The sequence below is a fragment of the Lineus longissimus genome, chromosome 2, assembly GCF_910592395.1.
Source record: "Lineus longissimus chromosome 2, tnLinLong1.2, whole genome shotgun sequence".
NCBI lineage: Eukaryota > Metazoa > Nemertea > Pilidiophora > Heteronemertea > Lineidae > Lineus > Lineus longissimus.
In genome coordinates this window covers 19,867,572-19,885,088 of record NC_088309.1, presented here as the reverse complement: position 1 = coordinate 19,885,088, position 17,517 = coordinate 19,867,572, and the positions used below count along the sequence as shown (strand labels likewise).

Sequence of the window (17,517 nt, the reverse complement as noted above, 5' to 3'; positions counted from 1 at the left end):
TTGTCACAGAAGCCACTTCATTGTTGCCCAGCATTCATGACAGAAGTCACTTCTTCTGTTGCCAGCACTTGTCACAGAAGCCACTTCATTGTTGCCCAGCATTCATGACAGAAGTCACTTCTTCTGTTGCCAGCACTTGTGACAGAAGTCAGTTCCTTTGATGGTAGTTCTTATCATCATCTACAGTAAATGGGAAGCTTGTGGAATTTCCAGACTTTACATTTCCACGACATGGAAATTCTTATCGTTTTGCAAAAGACATCAATTAACACTTCGTATTTTTTATCAAACGTTAAGACTTGAAGTAGCAAGGGGTAACCCACATTACAAAACAGACATCACAACAGTATTTCAACTGGGGTTGAACTTTCACCTTATAATCATTGGGTCATCATGCCCACTCACCTGCATAACTTCATACATGGCTACCATGACAGCGAACAGTTTATACAATTATACAATAACTATACAATACATCTTACCATGAACTATTCATGTCAATTTTCCTACACGTACCACTGATTTACAGCCAATGCCAATTGCGTTAGATGAGAAACAAACAGGGTGTGGATGTGTCTGTCTGTCACTTAACCGTGGTGTTATTAAGTTAACTTGGCAAGTCTCATACATATTCATCCAACACCTGGAACCCTAGAAAAATCAATGAAGACCAGATCACCTCAAACGATCATTTTACAGTATGCATTACTTGTTTCGACTCCCTTCACATGGGGATGGTGGTGCTTAAGCTATATTGCTAACATCAGCAGCTAAAAGAGGGTTCGTGGGCCAGGATTTGGTAGATGGGGCTGAAAGTGTGAAGACACCAAGATGCCACAGCCATTGACGATTAGGACAATGTAGATAAAGTCATCTGCTGTATATCGGCAGTGCATTGAAAAGACATGAATTGACTACACAAGCTTTCGCTAACAGCTAGGTGCACTGTGTGTATAAAAATACTCATCCCTTCTATAATTTACTCATCAATCAATGTTATTCTCCATGTTATCAAACCAGCTGTACAATTATTGATCCATTGGCACCCATTTTTCATAGCTGGTTCAAAACGAGGCTATCTTTGACTATAAGGTTCATTCACATTCAGGACAGACAATTTGAATTCAGCAATGCGGTTGATATCAAGACTTCAGAATGTCCCCACCACATGGTGAAACACTAAATAGAATGTTGCATCCTAGTCCAATTCACAAGCTATTTGCTGACCTGACCGGTCATGAATGGACCACATCAAAATATCGCTGCCAGTTCTCTCCAGCAACCTTTTCAGGATTGTTATCAGGAAATGGACTAGGCTTTTGAACCAACCTTGTAAAACTGCTTGGACAAAATCACTTTAAATTGATACACATCTAGCATGTTACCATCAAGCACCAAATTATTTTTGGACACGTATTGTAATGAGTGTGAGCTGTCGAGATCGCAAACATGGCATTAACGAAGCGCAACAAAGCAGTAGATCTTCCTTCCCAGATAACATCTCGACACTTTGTTGGAAAGCACTTATAAAAGCCAATGAGTGAAAACACCTGGTTGAGACACAAACGGCCTCACACGATAGTTAACCGGTCTTCCTGTCTATGGACCTAGGCAGGCACTGAGAATCGCTTCGCTCAAAACGGAAAACTGTAAAACGGCAAAGTTAAAATCCAAAGCTGCCAGAAGGGACTTCAAGGACCCATCCTACAGGCAAAGCCCAAGTCGCTGTGCAGCGGTGTTGTAGTACGGTATGAAAATTATGCAAATAATTGTATAGCCCAAATCTCTTGCAAGAAAAATAAAAGTAAATCTGGTATAGGAGGAAAGGAATACATATTACATAACAGCAAAACAATGACATAATACACCATCTGTAGATGACAATGACCAAATAAATATGACCAGCTTCAGGCCTTTCAATTACATTAACATGGTTACAGATTATTTCTTTTACTAAAATGGGCGCTCTGACTTAGGCTATTAATATGGGCGTATTGTTTTTGCGTCAATGGTCACAAAACTGCCCTTTCACACCAAAAAACATTTATTTTTATTCACTACGAAAATAATTCTGGTATTTTATGGTATTCCAGAGCATATTTGAGGGTTTTGTGGGTGCAAAAAATGCTTCAGATGAAGTCATTTGCATTTTTAAAGAACAATTTCTAGGTTCCCTATTTTGGCACAGGAGGCGTTCATCCAATTTGAGCACGGGGGGCTTTCATTTTAGTTTTAAACGCAGTTAACTCTATGTTACTGAAAGACCTGAGCTTTGCATTCGATATCAATCCTTTACATCTGTATTTTTATACACCATGTACACTACTCATCCGACTAAGTCAAATATAAGAAATTTCTATTGCTAATGTACAAAATGTGTCACAATAATTTCAATAAATCAGTTCTAGAAATTTTAACAAAACAAAATACAGCACACTGCTCTTATCATAAGCTTTATGATAGGTTACCATGGTTACCTTCAAACAACTAAAACAGTTAAAACACACTGATAAAAAAGAAACCTGCATGAATGATAACAAAATATATCAGTTCACCTTATATATTTTTGATGATACCAGATAAGACAGCTTTCCTCATGCTTGAAGACTGAAATGCCAGATAGTTTTAGGAAAGCAAAACAAATGCAGCACTTTTCAATTAAATTATGCACAAAGTTTGAGCAAGTCAACAATTTTAGTCCTCGTTCAATACTGCAAACCTTGAAAATATCGTCTTCACACAGGCAGTTAACATGGTAAAAGTACTCTTCAGTCCAAAAATGTTCATTTTAAAGAAAAAGATTATGAATCGTCCAGTTTCATCCAAGAATATTACGAATAGAGTGTTACGAACATCATTTTCAAACAAATACTGCATTTTTGTACAGTCATCATAAAACTAACTGGAGAACAACTCCCACAAGCTAACTCAGTCAAAATGCTTTCAATACATGCATTGCTGCATGCATTGCTGCAAACGACCAACTTACCCCCCCCCCCCCCCCCCCCCCGGCTGCATTTTACCACTCTCTGAAAAAATTCTCCGAGATAATTGCCTGAAGAGTTCTGCATTAGATTCCCCAATAATACAACTAAATATTGAAACAAAGACTTTATCTCTCCTCTGCATCATAAAATATACATTTGAGTTTCTATGAAAAAAGGGTTCAACTTTCATCAAAAGTCTCCCTCCCCTGCCCCACTCTAACCTCTCCTGAAGTCACGAAAACAAACTGGGCGCAGAAGCAGGGAAATTGCTTTGGTTCAAGAACAGCCCCTTAGATGGAGATAGTGTAGTTTACATCGTTTCAAAGAGAAGATTGCCACGGGTGATTGGACCCCCTGTTCGACAATGCAGATCTATGTTTTAGGGCACCGAACTGTCGGCTGCCAATGCCACTTTCAATTCACTGAAAAGAGTTTTCAGTCGGACTCACCATGTCGACACATACAAATTAGCTGTCGAAATTCTGTTCTCCAACGCAAAATGGGACCTTTAGAAATACTTTGGGCAAAAGTTTGTACCCGGACGATATCTCAGATGAAACTTTTGATAGACACTTTTAAAGAGTAAATTCATAAGAAATATCAACCATTGGAAAATGAGAGCTGTAGCAGTAGTTCAAAGTTCTACTGTTTTTTCCAACAGAACAAGCCTTTTTCCAATAGTTAACTTTTACATCTCGAGCCAAACAAGAGTAGATTTCTTAACTTTAGGTCACATTTTTCAAGAGTTTTTTTTTTTCATAGCGAGAATAGTTTCTATTTCATAAAGGCCAAGAATTAAATCATCTATATAATTTGTGCAATGAACTTGAATACTGAGCAAGAACAAGGAAATTACAAGCCTACGAGACAAAGAAACTTTGCAAAATATCAGTGCAACATATGAAATATAAGAGCAAATACTTCCATTCTGAAAGCTGACTTATCGTTTGGTCAATAAAACTAAATACATTAGTCAGGAGTCCACATGGCCTGGCATTTTCCAGCTGCCACCCGACTCTATAAATTATGGCATTGCCTTGCAACTAGGTTGCTAAAATTTTTATTACTACTTAACAGCTTAATGCTCAGCCACATTACTCATAAATAAATCTAAGATACCTGCTCTGTTAATAGCCAGCCTGGACCCCGCACCAAAAATGTCTAACTGGATCACCGTATCAGTCCTTTTGTAGTTAGAGTAAAAAACTGGCGATCTACCAAGTCTGTCAGCCAATCACAAGCTGTACAACAACGTACAATGGGGCGCGATGCCCACAAGATATCACAAGTCATGGAAAAATGGCCGTAGCAGTACTTCTCCTTGGCGACGCCACTAGCAAATAACATACAGCGTACCTGCAACTACATAATAGAATCTGTGCCTTTTCTCCCCAACACTAGAACACAGTAGTCTGCCATGCCACCGGTCATAATAAAAATACTCATATCATCAAGAACACATGATATATAAGAATACTCCACTCCCATAGCTTGGTAAACAGTACTCCCAATACACTATGTCGTCTTGATGATATCAAACATCTATATTATATATATCGAATTGATTGAGGTCTTTGTAGTCAATTTGTTGAAGTCTTTATCTAGCGTTGCAGTGACTGAGGGCAACAACCTCGAATAACTTATCACTTTGACTTATACGTTTCTCCACACAACATCGTAACACCGTTGTGATACTCCCGAATTACCTCCATAAGTAATCGACAAAACGCCATACTCATAAATGCTGGTCACTATCACCCACTGATCATTCTTCTCTAGATTGATGTAAGAATTCAAAGTGACCTTAGTTGGAGTGATACTCAATGGCAATACCTGCAAGACAAAACATAAGTCTGAATTTTCAATTCAAGTTTTTTGTGAATTGAAGGTAACAGTTAAAGTTCCAAGTGCAAAACACAGTGATACAGGAAGGAACATCAGTGGGCTCTTATAAGTTGAGTTTTTTATATACCATGGACATATGGCACAAACTTGGTATCTCCCCGTCTCTAGTGGCCTTTTGGACCAAGTTTTAATTCTCATTGCTGTTCAGGCCCCCGAGGAGGTAGAACCAACTCAGACTGAGTGTTGTAAGAGGCATGTCAGGTAGACAGGCAGCAAGTTTTCCTGGGAATGGCATACACCAAGCGCCGACTCTGAAAATTTCAGAAATATCCAGTTTACCACATTTCCTACATTGTACACTTACCTTTGTTTCTTGCATCCATAACTTTCTCCCATTCTGCAAGAGAAACACATTTGATAGATAAAATCAGACCTAAATCTCGGCATTTGACAGCCGTATTATGACCTGTAGACAGGTCTGGTGATAGAGGTTGACCAAGTTCGCTCTTGTTTACACCCCTAAATTTAGGACGTCATATCCAGGTCTCCTGGCATCAAAAGATGACAGAATTCATTCATGTTACACGAGCTTTACCAATGAGAAGCAATCACGTGCCAAACAAAAACATATAACTCCAAACTTTGAGGTGATGCGGTTTTGATGCTTAACATTAACAATAGATATTTCAAGTCTCTGGATTCAAATAATCACGCTGAGGCCGAAGTAGACCCCCGCTTGAATCGGCATACACTTACCTCTGACTAAGTACCTCACACAATCCTCATTATTATATTGAAAAGCGGCGCTGCCAAGCCTTGATTCATGGTGCGCCAAGTCCTCCCAAATTTTCTCTTCCGTGACAGAAATGCACTTGACACCGTTGTCCGAGATCGTGCCAGAACAGACAGGAGCATGTCGGTTTTGATTAGATTCACTGGCTAGTTGTATAATCTGCTGGTTTTGATCCATGTGAAGTGCCTGAGCAGGTAAAGTGAGACCGTTCATGGGAATTATCAGTTTGTGACCATCAGTCTGTTCAAGTGGTTCAGACTTGAAAGAAATACCCTCAATGCATGTGTTTTTACTGGTTGGTGCATTAGGGTCCATGGTAATGTTATCACTCACACCCTGAGAGTGGGCTTCATTTTCGTCAAAACCAAATGTTATCCCAAGATTCTTGGGCATATCGTTTATTTTCTTATCTAAAAATATCACACATTTTGCTTTCGGTCTTTTTGGTACCCGTGGGCCAGTATGGATTGGTTGATCAGACACAGGATTAGAGGCAACTAAAGAAGCTTTCTCAGGTTTAACATTGGAAGATTGAGATGTTTCAGGCAGGGTCACCCTTGGTGTGTTTTTTCCTGCGCCCGGTTCTGCCATTTTGCTTGGCGGAGCCGACTGAATGGCACTAGTAGCGGTTGAGTTAATCTGGAAGGCACTGTCTAAATTTCTCCTAGCAGTCACTCGATCATTGTCATCCTGAATCCCTGTATTACTTAGAAGCTCCTGACTTTGACTTTTATGATCATTTTTGTTACCCAAAGAGGATACAGCCTCCTTAATACTCTGGTTAGCATCGTCCATTGAGCCGAATGAGTGTCTCCGCTCTGACACAACACTGGTGGAGCTGATCGCACCAGGCACCCCATTTTTCGGTTTAGGGGATGCTGCAATTTTAGCATAAGAAATCTTTACAATTCCACGAGGCGAAACTGGGCTGTTACTTTCCACATCGGTATCACCTGCAGGTGGTGGAGATGCTTCAACCCATGCCACATCATCATCCGCTTTCGTGACACCCTCAAATGGAGCATTTCCTGTAGAGTTGCGACGCACTCTGATGGTTGGAAAATCTGATTCAAACTCGCTGGATAGAACAGGGAAAGCAGATGGACTAAATGCCCTCTCAGCTGGTTTCTCAGCACTGGGAGGAGTTGCCAGGCAGTCAGTGGGGGTCTTAGTTGGAGGGGGGGTTACGGAACGCATTGGTTTATATACGCGTGGTTCACGCGGTACTTCAAAATGTTCATCCTTGAATGGGTAAACACTATTAGTTGGACGTTTCTTTTTCTTGCTTTTTGTAACTAACTGAAATTCAGCCTCTTTTGGTATCAGAGTCTCAATATCAGGAGGCAAACATAAATCATATTTATCCAATTTCCGAGCATCACGTATGGAGTGATTTGAAAGCGGCATCTTCTGCGTTAGATCACTCAGTCTCCGTGGTTCATTTCTAACACGATCCCGGACCATTCTCTCCACTTCGTTATCATCATCCTTATCACTGGCAATATCAAGGCTACCAAGTGGGGGACTAGAAAACTTAGACTTCTTATTGTCCTTCAGTGGCTTGACGGGAGGAGCGGGGCCTACAGCCTTCTTCTTTTTCTTACCCTGCCCAGAGTTTTCAATAAATTCAAGAATATCCTCAAGCTTATCCTTTCCGCGATAATCAGGAATATCCTCTGCCTTGCGTGGACTCTCCTGTCGTGACTTTTTCGCTTTTCGTTTCCGCGCAGCTTCAGCACGATCATCATTCGCAGAAGATGACCACGGTCCATTGGAAAATTTGGATAAGTCCTCCGTCTGACAAGCGAACGTTGAATTGCGATAATCACTATTGTCTCTACTACTGAAATTGCGCGATAAGGTATTTGGAAAGTCCTTTTTCCTCAACTGTTGGGTGTCTATGGGGTTACCATTCTCATCAACTGAATCTCCAACCTTCATCGATCCACCTTCACCTACTTCACCTAGAAAGATACAAAAAGTTAAGGTCAACAAAGCATGAGTAAGATTCTTCACATAGTGAACAACCTAAAATAATTGTGGAAAGGGTCATAAGGTGGTCACTGGTGAAACCATGGCAATTTCATTTCAATTCAAGTTGTTGGCATATATCTATCAGTTTATTAATCCTGGCCTATAAAAAAATGCCAAGAGTCGATTGCCTGATGAGGGGGTACAGAGTAGTTGACATTGGATGCTGCAACAGTTCACTGTGATTATCATAAGACAGAGTCCCAACTGCTGTGTCTGTAACTGGTGAGTTACATGCACACATGTAGCGTGGATACATGCAGGTGCCCAGCCAGGACAATGAACTTGGGGTAAAGGCCCAACAAGTTCGCGAGAAAAGCCTAGAACAAAGCAATATTGATGAAATTGGATAAGAGTTGTCCCCACCACCTTCGTTCCAATTGTTTAAATACATGTATCCACGCCCTGGAAGCCTGTTTCCAGAAGTAGAACGCATTGGCCTGCCTACATTGAGGAAGATCGACTACTATGCGTAAGCCAGTTCTAACGAATCGGATGAAGCAAAGGTGTGTATTTCATTCAGTCATTGTTACATTAGATGAGAAGAGAGTGCATGCGTGTAAGTTTGCCTTGATAAAAAAGAAGAGCAGCCACATAGGCCTACCTGTAAAGAATGTCAGCAGTTCATACATACCCAACTAGAGGGGCCAACTCAGAAGTAAACATTCTCACAGAGGAGGAGACTATTTGCCAACCGGGGGCTGAGTCAAAGTTTTCAAAGGAGCATTCAATACACATGTCCTCAAAAGAAACTTTCCGAACTACTTTTAAGTCTAAGTGCTCTCCTACTTCGGTTAACTAAAACTTCCCACAGCAAAGTGAATATCTGATCTTCATCAGAAACAAGCAAATGCCTCTTTTGTAGCTTCGGAGACCAACTCACCATGTGTTCTCATCTTTCTCGTGGGTAGGGGAAAACTTTTCTATGCATAAAGGGGAGAGTATACCCTACCAGACATGTAACTTCAGCTTTCAGAGTGGCATTGCAGGAACCTTTGCTCACAAGACTCCAGACCAGCACAATACATACCTTTAGTTGCCTTTTTCTTTTTCTTTTTCTTTTTGGTGCCCTCCGATTGTTTTGTGGATTCCTCCGAGCTCCTGTCCTCGGTGATAGGGGCAGATGCGGGCATGTCAGGAACATCCCTCAATCCCCTGCGTGGAATCAAATCGTCAACGGAACAGCCGATTTTTTCCACATTTACGGGATCACCAAATGGCGGCCTAGGGCCATTGTTCTTTGGTCCATTTCTTGGAACGTCACTAGTTGAACCAGTGCCTTTATCGTAACATCGAAAGCTTTTCCCAACACCACCTAGCAAGGGATACTGTTTTTGAGGCCAAGAACTACTTGTAGCATGAGAATGATCAATTTCATCATCCTCATTGTTCATACTGGCAAAATCACCTATGTGTGTGTAAAGCCGCTTGTGAACGTTAACATTTGTCAAATCATCGGTACTATCATTGTCCTCATCGCATTCGACCGGCCCGATTGTTTCTGGTTTATGGATACGTATTGTTTTTAATTCAGTCATCTGTCCTCTGCCGCCTAATCCGAGCATGGAAGTGGTCTCGCGAGGAGAATCCTCAGGAGATAAAACGTCTGAATCAGAGGCAGTAAACGCTTCATCGTAGTTGGAGTCATTGTGATAAAGAACAGCACTATTAGAGCCTGGCTGACAGGAGCCGTAGGTTTTTTTGTTGTCGTATGGCTTGAAATAATGAAACATACCGGGCCTATTCATGCTATCAGTATCTGAACCATTCTGGTCAGTATCTGAGGTGCTCTCAGATGCAGTCTTATTAAAATACAATCCTGAATCATTTTGGTCTTCATCCTCATGAAGTTTCAACGCAGCGGCAAATTCGTTTTTGCCCATGTTGCCCATGACGTGATTGCTCGTCGTAGTAGAGCTGTTGTTGAGATGCCTAGAGTGGCGTGTGATGGAGCCAAGGTCCAGTGACGGCACCTTGCCAGTAACGCCACTTGGACTTGTGTCGTCATCGTCATCAATGTACTTCCAATCATTAGCAGTATAGGCACTCTTACTCAGTCCTTGGTCTGTCATGGTGGCAGGCCCTTTGCTGTAGTCCTGGGTAGAAGCAACTCGCTTCTTGTAGTCACTCTCCGCCAACTCGGAGATCTTACGCGCCTCCTCTTTGATATGTTCAATCTGAAAATATAGAAAACAATATGACTGACTAGTTACAAGGGTCCTGCATGGACTTGGGAGAAAACAAACCAGCCTCACCAAATCCTCTGGTTATACTCCAGCAAAAGAGATCATCTTGTCAAGCTTTATCTGAAGGTAGAAATACAATGAATGATCATAGATGTTTTACATGAGGTACTAACTGAAGCCTGATCTGGAAAGAAGGAGGGCTACGGCAGAATCTTTAGTGAAATCCAACGTTCCAGCAGATGTTACAAGCATTAAAATGTTCTGCTGTATCAAAACACTTGGTACTTTCAACTGACCTAGAGGGAAATATCCAAGTATAATAGAGCAGTAAGTGCACTCCTTGGTTTCTGCAGAAAGGTTGCAGAATTTTCAATAGACAGGTAAAAAGCTTTGAGAGAGTACAGTTGTACAGTTATAAGAACTTACTTTTTTTGAAACATTCAAAAGCATAAATTTCATATTCCCTTCCCACACCAGATGTTTAGGGTTTTATGCGCTCTGCATTGTGGTTGTACTACATGAACTATATGTCATTGACATTAAAGTCTAAATTACAGGTCAGGCACACTTCACAACAACCAGCAGGGGGTGGCACAGTCTAGTCCCACAGTTCAGGTTTCGTCCAAACGCCTGACTGCGTTAAGGAATCACTAATTCGCTTTTAACTTTTGACCTAAAGTCACCCGAACCCCACCGCCAGCACCACAAAAACCTACAAGACCCACCTGATATCTTCTAATATTCGATGTCACACATCTTGTTGGTATTTTCATGTTGATTGATAGGCATGCTGATGAAATGGAGATCATGCAGAATAAACCGATATCAGATTTTGTCCCAGGCGCTTCCAAAGGTAGGAATCTGTGACAAGGCCAGAATCTGTGACAAGGTTTAAGGGTGCCCTTAACTATAGGCATGGTATGAGCAGGCATTTAGGCTTCTGCCCTAATCAGCTGCCCCCAAGCTCCCCATTAAATGCAGGATACATACCAGCCGTCCTTGTCAACCATCAAAAACTTACTCGGAGATTAATAGACATACAGCAGTTGTTTGTGGGATATGTGCAGTATGCCCTTGACCTACTTAGTTCCTATAGTGGCTACGTGTATGATCATGTACATGTAATACATAGATCCCTTATAGTGCACACTGTCTGCCCATAAAATCAATACATATCATTATAATCACCTATGTGAAATGGGTGTCCATAACCACACACACATTTTACCCACAACATGTATTCTTGAGACGAGACTGCAACCTTCTCTTCTTACTCAACACGCTCGCCACCAACGGTATTCTTTGGCAGAAATTTTCTTACAAGAATACACTAATTGCTGTGGTCTCTCTATATCAATGCAGAGTGGTCTATAAATAGCCTATGGCTGAGTGACAGTGCAAGTAAAGCACTCATCATGAGGGCGGGCGGGTGTAGGTTTTCTATTCACGAAATGACAAGAGCTTTAAACGGTTTGTCGGTGGGGGTGATTGCATACCTGAGTCTGGACAGACAGCATCCAGACCGGCACCGATGAATAACACGGCAGCTCCCTCCACAAAAGCTAAAGATCACATATTGGCTGCCATGGGCTGGAGATTCAAGATGGAGGAGGCTCCCACCGAAAGGCACAACCAATTCATCGGCTGTTAATTGGTTAAAGGGGAAATAGGCAGGAGGTAGGGAGTTACTGTTTGTCCAAAGCTGGGGGCACACCGAGGTAAATCACTAAATGTGTGCAAGACCATGCGTGTCACTGAGGTCTCTAAAATCCTATGATAAAAATCTGAACATTTTTGTTTGTCAGCATCAGTAGCATTGACATTGTGTCTTTAGACTCTAAAGACACAATGAAATTAGAGTCTTAGAAGACACAAGGTCATAAGACATAACATTAGTTTCTTTTCGATGAATGTTAAAAATTACCACTGCAACATGATCTGGTTGAAAATTGATCACTACACACTCCCAGCTTCAGTAACAGAATGATCCTGGACCTTGTACCTTACCGTTGCAGTTGGTAACTTTGAACAATTGGGTAACTCGGTCTTAACAACCGACTGCTACAGATGTTTCCTTTCACAATGATCCTTTAATTTTAGGATGTTCAAAGTTTGCAAGTTAACATTCCCAGGCAAGCCTGATAGTGGTACATTGTACCTATTTACATGTGTTTCAGGGTCAAGAGAAGCAATGCAGGATGGGTGTCTTGCCCAAGGACACGGCGATAAAACAGCGGTGATCCTTCTGAGAGTCAAACGCATAACCTCTTGCTAATACCTGAGCTTGTACACAATGCCCAACATCTACTCACTGTTTCATCTAGGCCCAGCTATCAGTTAGTTGTGTCTGAACGGCAGACATTTCTACCTCGCAAACAGCTTATCATAGGCCCGGCTTACTTCACCAGGTCAAACAGTTAAGCAGGCCTTCATAGTTGTTCCGCTGGTATCCATACAAGAATTTTGCTCCAAGTCTATGATTTTAAGGAATTTTTATAACATTCTCAATGAAATTGTAAAATCTGTTTTCAGTCTTTAAACAGCAGCTAGCTTTTGCAGTTCATTGTGGCATCTGGTCATACAATGATGTCACAACACATTAACAGAGCCAGAAATAAGGTGACTTGATGCATATTCATAATTCACATTCATACAGCAGAGGTACTCGAGCATTTTCTAGCACCTTTCACCAAATCTGCAATCCAAACTGAGGTAAACAGCATTCTGAGATGGTGATCGAAAAAGCTAGATCACTGGACTGCTGGATTAAATGGAATTGTGACTCATAGATCACCACCACCTGGAAGGTTTGCCCTAGGCCTAATGCCGTGGTCACACTGGGGTTTTAACACGAATTGAATTCGAATTAAAACGTTGATACGTATTGGGGCGTCACACTCAATTCGGTTCATACCGATCTCAATCCGCTTTAACCAACACGGTTCTTAAACCGAATTGAATGCGAATCAGCTAATCGAATCAACGAAACCGTATTGAGATTTCAAGTGTGACGCGCTTGATACGAATTAAGGTTTTCGATCGCACTGCGCATGCGCCCGGCGCATGGAAAGTGACCTTTGACCGCGGGAACTAGTGCTCCAACTAGTTAACTGATGTATTTAAATGATCTCATTAACTCAAATCGTTTTTCGTTATGCCATAGAATAGGGAAAAATCAACTCCCTTGCACGTGACTTGCATTTCCATTTCCTGGCAAGGTATGTTGCCGCCGGTTCGTTGGTCAAAGGTACGCTGGTCAGCAACATCGTCGCGGCGGGGTTTTCCCCGGTTTTGGCCTCGTTTTCGAGGGCGAGGCCGGGTTTTACCGCATTTAGCGACGGTGGTGTTGACTCGCTGAGGACACTCCTCTTGACCCGAACTTTGGCAATAGGCATGGCCGGGAGATGGAAATGGTCAAGCACCTTACGCGATTTTAACTTGTTAATAATGACTGTGTGATACTGTGATATTATATACTTATATGTTTTGTACTTGTAAATTTTATTCTCCCATATGGGAGGTTAATAAATAATAATAATAATAATAATAGATGGCGCGTCGTTAGTATGCATTGAGTGTGGCGCGTTTTAAACCGATTTGAATGCGTATTCGGGCCAGTGTGACGCGACCGTTCTGAAACTGGATTAACCAATTCGTATTCCGGAGAGCGCTCTACGGAATTCGGTTTCAATTCGCATCCAGTGTGAACACACCATAGGATACCTCTGTAAATGATTATGTGCTCAAGTCGGAGATTCGATTAGACAGTTGTGATAAGTCTGATAATGACAGCATGAGGCCTAGTATTGCATTTGCAACATGCACGGTCGGCCTACCGTAGGATACAGTACAGTACAGCATGCAGTGCCAGCTACAGCAGCTGAGGCTGTGCATACGATTTCAATGCATAGGCCTACATTGTACTCTTTTGACATCTTTGAATGCCGTGCGTGAGCATAGCGATAAGAAATCAATCTACATACAGATGAATATCATTTACCCATTTTCCCAGAACAATCCCCAACCCAGGCAGTGTGATCCATGAGTCACAATCCGGAGAATCCAGCAGTCCAGTAATCCAGCTTTTTCGAATACCGTCTCAGAACACCATCACCATCAGTGTTCTCAACAAGGCCTTTTGTCAGGGCGACCCACCTTACCGTGGCAGCTTACCGCCCTACCTTGTTCTAGAATTTGGTAAAGGGTTTCTATAGTATAGGGCCACCCTCGAAATCGCTGGCCACCCTACCTTGTGTTGCATACTGGCAAAACTTCTTGAATATCAAGGGAACCATGCTACCTTGAGAAACCCATGTGAAGATCCCTGAGTCTATGCATCAACTTCCCCAAGGTCATTGACTGACATCACAAGAAATCCTGAATGTGCCTAAAACTACATTTTTTTTTTTACTGAAATATTACAAGTGATATGACACTAGACACAGGGAGCCTGAATAGTGATGGGTCAATTCTGAAAACACCAGCCAACAGCTGTGAACTCATGTTACTACTTGTTTAGAAACCTAGTATTGACTTGGTTCGCTGCTGGGGCCTTTTCTTCAAAAACAGAAATAGACAATGGGAAATGTGACCCATCAGTCAGGAGGTAACAGTAACACTGGGCACCAGTGCCCCAACTCATAATGTCTTTGCAAGTACACTAGGATTGATGGAGAGCAAGATAAGAAATCAAAAGTGTTTGTTTCGACTCATGATATCACAACAATGTCTAGTACAAATCAATACCACACACTCAGGCCTAACTGAACATGTCATGCACGGCTGTACTACACAAGGACAAACAGGCCCAATATTTCAATAACCAAACAGACCTCTGATGAATGGTATCAGACCTATTTAAATCACACAACCGACCATAGAACTTGGACTGGCGCCAGATGTTTGTAGTTACAACATGAGACCGCTGAATAATACAGCCAGACTGAGCTGTTAATGTGTTCAGTATACAATATTTACATGATATACTTGTGAATTTAAAAGTGTGCAGCAAGCACTGAAACACATCATAATGAAAGAGACATGCACATTCATCAATGAGACAGCTTTGTACTTTTTGCCCATGCCCGTTCAGCCCGATAGACCCTACAATTCTGTTGCTTGATAACTCCAAAGCGGAAGTCTGTCCTTGTGGTGGTTTGATATTATTTCAAGACTGATTAAGAAACAAGGTCTAGCTTTGTCAGATTTGTCAAGGACAGTTTTTCTCATCCCTTTGGTACTCGGTCACTTTCTGGCACAGGGCCAATGCATACATGTCAATAAATAATGTAGAAATAAGAATAAGGCCATGATGTAATCAACAATTTGAATCCTGCTGCAGAAAGAGGAGTCCTGATGAGAGCGAGACGCCATAGCGCAATAGTAGAAAGACACACCAACCCTAGATAGGTTGGCAATTCACCCCTTTCCAGCTGAGCACCTGTTTTGCAGTGAAGTTGCAAAACTTCACCATACATTTCATATCCTTGGATCAGCCTCTGTTGATTTCAAAATTAAGCCTCCCAGCTTTTGTGCTCAATCATTTCACTATTTTCCTCAAGCAGAAATGTAGGACTTCCAGTAGGGTGACGGGAAGCCCCAAGTACTTTTTTGACCAATCAATCAAAACCTCTTTACTGACAATCGTGGCCGTTCTGTATCAGTCTGCGGCTTGCGCTAAACATAATAGTAGCTCTCTTTTGATAGGTCAGTTGAGTTTCTGAAAGGAAGTCCCGAATCACTGCGACGAATGGGCGTGGTCACATCTCCATGGCAACAACACAACACATGGTAAAGTTGGTGTTATGAAAATTGCTCATGTTCAGCCTGTACGTGTACATCAACCTGTGTATAAACACTTGTCACCAGCTAAAACTGGCGGTCTCTCACAAGTCAAATGGTCTATAATCAATGGTTAGGTATCATGATCTATCCTGAAGTATGATAGCTTAATGTTGCATGATATTGTAACGCCATGTCGTGCATAATAGCGCCATCTACGTCTCGACAATATCGTAATCATACAATATCATCTGACGTTAGGTACCGTACAGCCGTACCGTACAGCTCAGTGTATCAGTGTACTGTGCAGGCCCATCATCATGAGATTGCAAGCAGGCAAATGTTTTGGTCAAGCCACATTGTGACGTTCACTGTTCTTAAACAAAGACAATGTGTCTTCGTTTACCCAGGGCATGGCAAGGGCTCAGATGACCGAGGCTTTAGTTCAGCCAACTCAAAATCTGACAAAAAACATGAAATGACTGATCTGGAGACGCAGTCGAGGAATTTTTTACAACACTTTTTGACAGATAAGCCTCCAAAAGTATTCTTTAGGTCCACTTGGAGTCACTTTGAGATAATATAAGCTACCACAACAAATAGAAACTAGACTTTATTTCATACAAAAGAGTGAAGGAGGACTGCATTGGTTAAAGTGAAACATGAAAAGTCGAGTCCCGAGAAAATCAGAAAAATCAGAAAATCGACAAGATTTGGAATCCGGCGTACTGGCGTAGGGCAGGCGACTCGCCTCGCACCCGTTTTTGCAACATTTACCTGGTCCTCAGTCAAATCCTTTGGTACATTTGTGTCGTATATTTCGAAGAATTCGTCAACGTCGTTATTTCTCAATGCACTCCCTAACAAGACAGAATATTTCTCATTTCCTTCAGAGACTGAATCTCCAACATCCATTTTGCTTTGCAGCCATTTTGAATATATTACACGACCTTGGTTTCAAGGTTAATTCTCACTTGCAGGGTGACTATTCATGTATATCGATGCAGTACAATACAGAGCCGTTAGTCCTCCTGCTTTCGGGTAAACCCCGTCCCTTCAATCCTCGCGATAGATTCCGAGACGGTATCCGATCGTTTCGCTCCCTGACCTTTTCGCCCCCGTTTTTTCCCTCCAAATCGAAGTCGTTCCGCACTCTCAAAGTGACAGCCTCTTCAAATAGTCTGGTTGAGGGGGGGGGGGGGAGGGGCGGATCCTGCAAATTGGAAGTACTTGAATGTCAAATTGAGCGACAGACTAATGTCTGTTAAGTAGGCCCTACTTAGTACATACTCTCCGAAGACAGTCACAACCCTACCATTTTTTTCCTTCATCGCGTGAAACAGCCACCCTGACCCTTTTCCTTGGATTGAGCTAACTTCTCTCTGACATGCAAAAGCTGGACGTCATTCCAGTACATGCATCATAATCTACTGACTTGGTCTAAGCTAGCACCTCACAATTTTCTGGAAGACATTCACAGCCTTGTCTCTGGGCCTACAGCCTTGGACTGACCCAACAACATCTCACTGTGCTCACTCTGCTCTACGACACAACCAGGGCCTACTGTCTTAGACTGAGTTATCAAACTCCAGATGATTATCAAACTCTGGATAATCAATCATTTATTGACAAAGACAAACTTGTGATCTCTCCATGATCTTATAAGCGACCCTGACCAATGAATAAACATACGTGTCTTGCTCAAAATCACACCACAGTTGGGGAAGAACAATTTGGGTGACCATCTGATTCACTCACATGAGATAGATAAGTGATGCAAAGTTATATTCCTGACTTTGGTCAATAAAAAGTGACTTGCTCAAGGTCTCAAGGTAAATGCGATATGATATGACTACAAGAGAAGACAGACTTTGCCCAGGATCACAGATTTGAT

General features: G+C 41.9%; 1 protein-coding gene across 1 annotated transcript; it reads right to left on the bottom strand.

The window, feature by feature from the left end:
• Window positions 1–2,397: 2,397 nt before the first annotated feature.
• Window positions 2,398–16,538, bottom strand: LOC135482756 (uncharacterized). The gene is made up of 5 exons (XM_064763099.1): window positions 16,401–16,538; window positions 8,687–9,833; window positions 5,589–7,589; window positions 5,197–5,229; window positions 2,398–4,820 (listed from the first exon to the last, which is right to left on the bottom strand). Exons 1-5 carry the CDS (start codon window positions 16,536–16,538, stop codon window positions 4,792–4,794), a joined length of 3,348 nt encoding a protein of 1,115 aa, XP_064619169.1. The 3' UTR covers window positions 2,398–4,791.
• Window positions 16,539–17,517: the final 979 nt, after the last annotated feature.